Source organism: Apaloderma vittatum, unplaced genomic scaffold (genome assembly GCF_000703405.1).
Source record: "Apaloderma vittatum isolate BGI_N311 unplaced genomic scaffold, ASM70340v1 scaffold18924, whole genome shotgun sequence".
NCBI classification, from domain to species: domain Eukaryota; kingdom Metazoa; phylum Chordata; class Aves; order Trogoniformes; family Trogonidae; genus Apaloderma; species Apaloderma vittatum.
In genome coordinates, this window is record NW_009714686.1 from 125,764 (window position 1) to 134,066 (window position 8,303).

The 8,303-nt window shown below is 39.3% G+C and overlaps 1 protein-coding gene across 1 annotated transcript in view; it reads left to right on the forward strand.

Moving 5' to 3' along the window:
* Positions 1-4,848, forward strand: part of ROBO2 (roundabout, axon guidance receptor, homolog 2 (Drosophila)) — a gene marked incomplete at its 3' end in the record, with an annotated part of 112,091 nt that extends 107,243 nt beyond the window's left edge. The window contains exons 20-21 of the mRNA XM_009868869.1: positions 4,067-4,348; positions 4,723-4,848. Coding sequence (XP_009867171.1) covers positions 4,067-4,348; positions 4,723-4,848 — 408 coding nt within the window. The remainder of the gene's footprint in view (positions 1-4,066; positions 4,349-4,722) is intronic.
* Positions 4,849-8,303: the final 3,455 nt, after the last annotated feature.

The following is an 8,303-nucleotide window of genomic DNA, read 5'->3' on the forward strand; positions in this document are numbered from 1 at the left end:
CAGCAGGACAGAAGAACATTGTTGCTGTCACTTTACCCATCCCTTTCCTGCTAAGGGACTGCTTTCAGTCTCAACCATAATCCATGAAGAAAGCCTCAAAGGTCTTCAGAAACTTTCCTTCTTATTGGAGGAAAGGGAACTATTTAGATATTTTGGGATTTTATTTCCATTTTGAATTGAGGGAAGCCCTCTGGGGAGATGAGGTAATGATTTATAATTATGGTGATTAATCTTTAGAGGGGTTATTTGCTTTCAAGAATTTTGCTCAAATGAGAATTTCAGTATGTATGATCAGGATTTTTAAAAGCCATAGTAATATTCTCATATGTCTGTTCCTTGATTTCGGTGATGTTATGACACAGCTAGTTCTGCATAGTGGTGTTCAGAACAAGACTTCCTAACGTAAATGAGTATATAAATATTTTTAAGACATAAATAAGCAAACAAAAATCAAAAGAACTTTATATATATCAAAAAGACATTAAAAGGAAAAGAAATCTATAAAGCCTCAAAATGATAAATGTGAAAAGAATTCAGTTTTGAACTGTACCAGAATCTGCTTCTGAAAACCATCCCTCACATCGATTATATGTTCCCATGCAACACTTCTTGCCTGTGGTTTGCCTACTGTGATTTCAAATTACAACAAAACACTAGATTTATTTTCCGTATAAAAAATGTTCTAAAGTTCTTGTCTTACAAAAATATTATAAAGTAAGCAAAACTTTTGATAATATTTAGAAGGCAACTGAATATCTGCCAGTTTCTTTGTTGTGAAAGTAAAACCCTTCAGTACTTTTCCATCTTTTCATAAGCTCACATAATACAGAAAAATTACCATTTTCTTTTAGCGTTTGGCTCTGTATGACTGAAACTGGAAGCATATTTTAAAGCTTTTGGCTTCAGTGTGGATGAGGCATTGATCCAAATTTGTCGAAGAGATGCAACAGTTATATTTTGAATTTCAGCAGCTTAATTCCATCCATGATCTTTACGGTTGAGCTCACACTTTTATTCTGGCTGTTCTGGGACCATTTATCCCTAGCTGTTCCAGCAGTTGAATTTGGATGCTTCTGCATTAAAGATGCATTTAAAGTCAGATGTCTTTTAACATGAATTAACTATATAGATAGAATCACAGAATCATAGAATGGCCTAGGCTGGAAGAGACCTTAGAGATCATCTAGTCCAACCTCTCTGCCGCCAGGGATGCCACCTCTCGACTAGATCAGGCAACACATGGGGACTGAACGGGAATCAAACCCGCAACCTTGGCATTGTTAGCGCCACGCTCAACTTGGGCCTCTTTTGCTGGTAAAAATGTCTGTGATAATATAAAATGTCTCTAAGAATTCTGAAGACAGTAAGGTGGTAAACAATCACTCTGGGAACTCCGAAGCCGAGACAGGCAGTTCTAACATTGCTTTTAAGAGCAAAATCCATATTATATCGTAGATAGAGATTTGAGAGCAAGGCTGTGAGTCAGCAGCTCAGATTAGGTTTGGAGTTGTATAAGGCCACAAAATGGTGCTGCAGCTCCTGAGGCATCAAGAAAGAGCTTCCCATAGGAAGTACTTCAGCATAGGAAATACTTCAGCACTTCATTTATCTGGATTTTGGAAAGTTTTGGGAAAGCTTCCAGTGGGAAATATGTGTTCATCTTCGGTCTGAAATGTACAGTGCATTTTTTTTGCTGTGACAACTTGGTGGGAAAATCACACTTGATTTTTACTAAGTGATTAAGGCCCTTTGTAAAATGACACTTTAATAGCTCTTTGAGTGCTTAGTATATAAGTCTCGTTGTGCTGAAAAAAGTAATCTGTGGTTGTACTGAAAATTCCCAGAATGTCTGGAGAACCGCAGCTTATTTGTAAGAATGACTGAAAATTCTTGGCTGGCAGGAAGCTATGCATCTTGCATCTTACATATGTGCAGATGTATAATTCTCCATTTTGAAATGGCTGTATAGAGATGATACCTCCTCAGTTGCCACAAACGTGCTCTAGAAGATGAATGTATGTCTGAGTGCTTGAGAAATGAGCATTTTGCTAGTTTTACTTCTGTGAGTCTGCAAATCCAACAGAGAGAGGTTAAACTGAACTCATTTCATTTTATATATCAACAACAGAATTTATTTGCTAAACTTCAGTCCATTATACTTTGATGAAATCAATTGTGGAAAGGAAAAATCTTCATATTGTAGATGAAATGGAAGAAAGATAGGACTGCGCTTGTCTCTCAAAATTCATGCCATGAAGATGCTTTTATGACTGTCTACGTTGGATATGTGCAGATAAATAGTGATAAGCTGATTTTGAAATATGACCTGTAGCTTGCATTAATTGTAATTTTTTGCATTTACAATTTATCTGAGGATATAAGTTAATACTGCCATTCTATGATTCTATGATTCTATTATGGCATTTTAAATACTTGATTGTGCCCACTTCCCCGTTGTTGTTGTCTGCAAGACCAGATCATACTGGTAGACATGAATTTAATCTCTGTGTCTGCAATCTCTCTGCTAAGCACTTGTTATTGCTATATTTGTTGTTAATATTATGTTGTTGTTAATATTATGTTGTTGCCCTGAGACTACACATGTTATTAGGGTCCATATTAAAATTATCACCATTGCACACATGAATGCAGTAGACAATAGTTCTGTGGTCTAAATGTTCATCCCAAGGAGGAAGAAAAAAAGCCCATCACAATAAAAAAACATCAAGCATGCCAGTGGGAGAAGGACACGGTGTTGTATCTCATTGCTGGAAAAGTCTTGAGACAATGAAAACAACTGTATTCCCTGAGGTTTCACTGTATTCCCTAAATCTCAAACTGAGCCTAAACTCTCATCTAGGTGCAAGTATCATCTTTTCTCTCTGGGGTTTAAGGTATATAAAAATGTCTGTGATTCCTAGAATGGGATCTGAACATCCTCACTTTATGTATGAGTGAGTATACATTATCTCAGTTAAGACCTGACATTTGGAATCCATATCTATCATCCAGCTATATAAAACAAATGGTGTATAAATGATGCATTTTTATGGCAAGTAAATTCTAGAATGAATTCAACTTTTCAGAGTCTAAATAAATTGTCAAATTTGATATATTGACCTCTGAGATATCAGGAAGAGGCTTATCTGTGGAAGAAGCTGAGCTGTAGTTCTCCTTGGGACATCATGCCAGTCATCATTAGATTCTTCACACTTCAGTAGTCTCAGCTTCTAAACCTAGTATTCCATCAGCAAAGGTCACTACAATGTTTAGTAAGGACAGAGATTGCCAATCTAACTGATTAAAGGCACAAATTGCAGTGTGCCATAGGATTCAAAAGATGTAGAAAAGTCAACAGATACTCAGTTAAATATGCTGGACTGTTTTTCGGGTAAATGTACTGGAGTGTTTGAACAAGTTGTTCTCCATTATTAACACTGCCTTGCCATTTTAAGAAACTGATCACTTAAATCCCTTCAGAAGAAAACAGATTTTCTTTCACATATCAAGAACAATTTGGTTTCATCAGGTTGTTCTTTTGTTGAAAAGAAGAAATGTACTAGGTAATGTCAAAAAGACAGATAAGCTGATGCTTAAAACTTCAAGGAAGTCAAGGTGATGCCCTTAAAAAATTACTTTCAGAGCTTCCACATCCATTGAAGAGTTTTGCTGCACATTTGCTGGGAAAGTTTCCTCTGTGATTTGTAAATTCACTCCTTTAATCATTTCCCGGAAGCCCAGACAGTTTCATTGGTTCTGACATAGAGTGAACAATTGAAAATATTCTTCAGTAAAGAAATATTCCAAACTTCACTTTCACAGTTGAAGGTGTGGAAAAAAAAAGATGGTTTTAGGCAGTGAGACGTGAAGGACAAGTGGTAGGCCTGTCACAGATGCTGATAGCTTGGCGATGGTTGTACATCATCTTCCCTTCGTTGGCTTATGGACCTGTCTAAGCTGAAATGCAAACGTGCAAAATGACACATTTATTTTTCATCTTAAACCTTGATACTTTCAGGCTCCCCATGCATCAATGATTTGTTTCATTCCCCTATGTTCACCACAGATGTGCTGCCACCAGTGCCAGCGCAAGGAGATAAAACAGCTACTATGCTTTCTGATGGAGCCATTTACAGCAGCATCGACTTCACCACGAAAACTAGTTACAACAGTTCCAGCCAAATAACGCAAGCTACGCCATATGCCACCACCCAGATACTGCATTCCAACAGCATCCATGAGTTGGCTGTTGACTTACCTGATCCTCAGTGGAAAAGCTCAATTCAGCAAAAAAATGACCTGATGGGATTTGGTTACTCTCTACCAGACCAAGGCAAAAGCAACAATGGTAATTACAGCTCTTATTTTCCAGAGCCTTTGGCTTTAGACTGTATCATCTATGCATGAATTAGAAAAATCTTTCTAGTGTGTGAGACACTGTTCATATTTACCGTAACTAATGCTTACATACCTTGCATGCATGCTGAGCGTCACACAGGCACAAAATATACTGTTCTGTGCTTTTAATCCTCTTTGCTTGTGCTAATCACTGAGCCATCTGCCTTCCATTGGGCTAGGATAGGTATACATTTTAGAAAGAATAAATTTAAACTTGCTGCCCCACCCCGTCTGCCGTTGACTTGCTAACTGCATGTGTTGCATGTGCTTGTGCTGTCAACTAATCACACAATGCCACTGTGACCTTTGCCCTTTAACCCTTAGCCTTGCTTTACATCCCTGACTACCGCGTGGCTGAGGGATTGGCTAATAGATTGCCACACAACCAGTCACAGGATTTCAGCACCACCAGCTCCCACAACAGCTCCGAAAGGAGTGGAAGCCTCTCAGGTTGGTTCCACCGCTGTGGGTGGGTGAGGGACGGAGGGGTGTCGGTGAGCTGCTCACCAGGGTGGCAGGAAACCTCCGAGGTGCACGTTGCAAATAGGGTGCCTTCCTGCTGGAACATCATCGCACAGCGTCATGTTAGCCTCTACTGAAAAAAAAAGAAAAGCCATTTGCAGAACCTGCTTGAAGGTAGTTGGAGGATCCTCCCAGCCAGCACTTGTCAGCGCAATTGCAAACCTTGCCTTGTCACATCCTTTCCCTGACAGCACAGTTCATGGAGCATATATATTTCCGCATCAATACTTGGTTTATAGGTCTTCCCACGCTGAAGTTCATGAGGAGATTAATATTTTTGTTGTTAACAGATTCCCTACTCCCACGAGCTGTTTCTAAATGCTGGTTTTCAGTGAAGCAGCTCAGAAATATCTGCAGGGCCCTGCAAGATGACTGGGATTTCAAAAATTGTGCCAAGTCTGCATACCAACAATGTAAATTTCATGTGTGTGCTGCATGTTATATTGGAAACATGACACATTTTCATTGAATGAAAATGGTTGTAGTACGTGTACTTGTGTATTATAGTTAAACACATATTTTTCTTGATTTTTTTAATTTCACTTACTTGTTCTTCTTATGTATAACTGTGTCTTTTTTTTTCAAGACAAACACTGTAAAGCTGGCAATTAAAGTAAAAGTCTGCTATTTCACTCAACTGAGATATGAGAGAGCTGAAGGGACTTAAATTTCAAATTCACACTATATCCGTAGCCTTTTGAATTTTCACCGTAAGTTGGAGCAATCATAACAGTAACAGATCAACTCTAGAAATGGCTTCTTTATGTCAGTTAAATGACTGTTCAAATCAAATGTTGAGATTAGAAGCCTATAATCATTGGCCCATAGTTTGAATAACCAAATGTATTTGCAAGCCTTGTGTTCTCATGGGGGGTATTAGCTGATTTGAGTGAGATTGAAAAATAGGCTGAAGGCGTTGACAGGGAACTAAGTTCATGCAATACTTCAAGAAGGATTCTTGTTCTTTGTATGTGAGATGTGTTGGCAAATAGCTTAGGAAATCAGCTTGCTTCTCTGGTTGCATGAAAATGCAGAAATTGATATGCTGGGGTACATATGTGCCAGTTATCAGAGGGCAGTATTACACTTCAGATGTGTTGACAGCTACAACTGCCTAAGAATGTTCTCCGAAAATATAAAGTTTTGTTGGAAGATGCCAGTTGATCAAAAACTGGACTTCAAGCAGATATTTTAAGTGAAACATATTTTGTGTAGTCCTTCTCACTTTCTGATGACATACAGAAACTTCACGTTATCCAGTCTTTCTATGAGCAAGGCATTCCTCTTGTGATTAAAGTAGCTCTCACCTGGATGCCCCAAAATGCTGAGATGAGCATCAGACTAGTGGACTGTGGAGTCAGTATTTTGTTCTCCCTTCTACACTAATTATGTCTTTAATAAAGGCTAATTATGTCTGTAATACATGAGGAACTGGGGGACAGCTTCAAATAGTCCAATAATTAGAGCATCACTGGAGTCAGAGACTAGCTTTGATTATGTAGTCCCCATCAGGATGAGCAGGGACTTGTTTTCTCACTTCCTTGGTTAGTACTTTAAGTACTACTTATTATTCTGAGTAAGTTTCTGTCTTTCTCAAATGAATATTGTGAGAAATCATATCCCACTGTGAATGGAAAATAGCTAAAAACTCAACTGCTTTATGAGGCAGGGAAATTTTGTGACAGTACTTTGCAGAGCTCCCAGCTTATGTCAGTGCTATGATCATCAGCCCAACTGGCAAATTCTTTTTCTAGGACCTGATTCATCTAGAGATTTAAACAATATAATTGAATTTCAGTGTGATGAGACACTGAAACATCAAGCATCATTGCTATGGGGAAAATAAGGTTTGGTGCAGCAGTTTCCAATCACACATCAGGCATTATGTATTAGGTGTCTGTTCCACTAGTTTGACAGTGGAGTAACTCTGCCCATGGGGATAGGAGAGAAATGTCCTGCCCAACTGTACGGTGTAGGCTGCTTTCCCTCCCCCTAATGACCTTGGAGTTCCTTTCTTTTAGTTCTTCATCTGAACAGTTCCTCAGCTCTCTGCTTCACTCTTTCTAATAGCTCTACTGTCTTTGACCTTTCTCTCCAAAACCCTCCAAGTCCAAGTGGCTCCATACTTGCACCCCACACATCCAACCTCCATTTTATCGATCTCCTAAGATTGCCAAGATGTTACACTTCCAAAATCTTCCCCTCAGCTAATCTCTAAGCTGAAGTTTTTCTCTGTAATTCTCTTCTGTGTGTGTTCCTAGTGTAAATCCGCTGCAGCAAAAGCACACACACATGCATGCAGACACACTTATGCATGTGCTTTTCTACCAAAGCAGACCCACCCGCCTTAGCTTTCTTTGGCTTCTACTCCTGCTGACTCTTCAAAAATTCCCGTGTTCCACCAATAAAAATTAAAATACTTATAACTCCATTTTCTGCCATATCTGTGCTTCATTTTCCCTCCAGAGAAGGTTCATGTATTTGTTCCTCCATTGCCACCATCACTGGGTTTTTTTTCCATTGATCAAAATGTTCTTTCGCTTTTCAAGGAAACTTCCTCTCTGCCAGGCTACAAAAGGAGGGAAGTGCCTGCCTTGCATCCTAATATATGTAGTATCAGCTCAGTTTACACATAATAAATGATGAGATCTTGGCTGGACTTGCTATAAATATTCCAAAACGAGGAAGAAGGAGCTCTGGCTTAGAATTGAGTAGTGTTTGCAACATGCTGCCAGACAGACTGATTAGAAACCTTGCTGGACTTGTTGCCTGTCTTTAGCAGCTTCAACAGGAGGTGAAAGGAGAATTCCAGGCTACTTCTGAATCTCAGAATTGCCTTTTTCTTCCCTCTCGACTCGTTCCTGTTTTGGTCTAGCTGACATTTAGAGATAGCAGAGGAAAGACCTGTGTCTCAGATAAAAAATTCTGTGATGGGCTTATCTCTATTGCTAGAATTGCATCCTCTTCTGGATGTCTCTATGCCTAAATTGAGGGCTGGGGCAGAGGGTAATGCCTGCCAGGGCACGCTGTGCCACCCTGCATAAAAAATCAGTTGCACCTTTTTTTTGATTCATTGCTGTTGAGAACTTTTTACATGGTCTTTTTGGCTGCTCCTTATAAAACAGCAAGAGATGTCAGTGGGTAAGATGGATTAGACTGCTTTCTGCAACAAGCAAGGGATGAGTGACTGCCAGCTGAGTACCCCACTGATAAAGCATATGACAAACCATTCTTCTACCCAACAATCCAGAGAGTTTGAAAGCCACAACAAAATGGCAATAAATAGATGGGTGTCCAGGCAGTTAAGGGATTAGAGATCTTGTGCCATTCTTCCTCTTGAATGTCACTCCAGTCTTCAAGAAGGGCAGGAAGGATGACCCTGG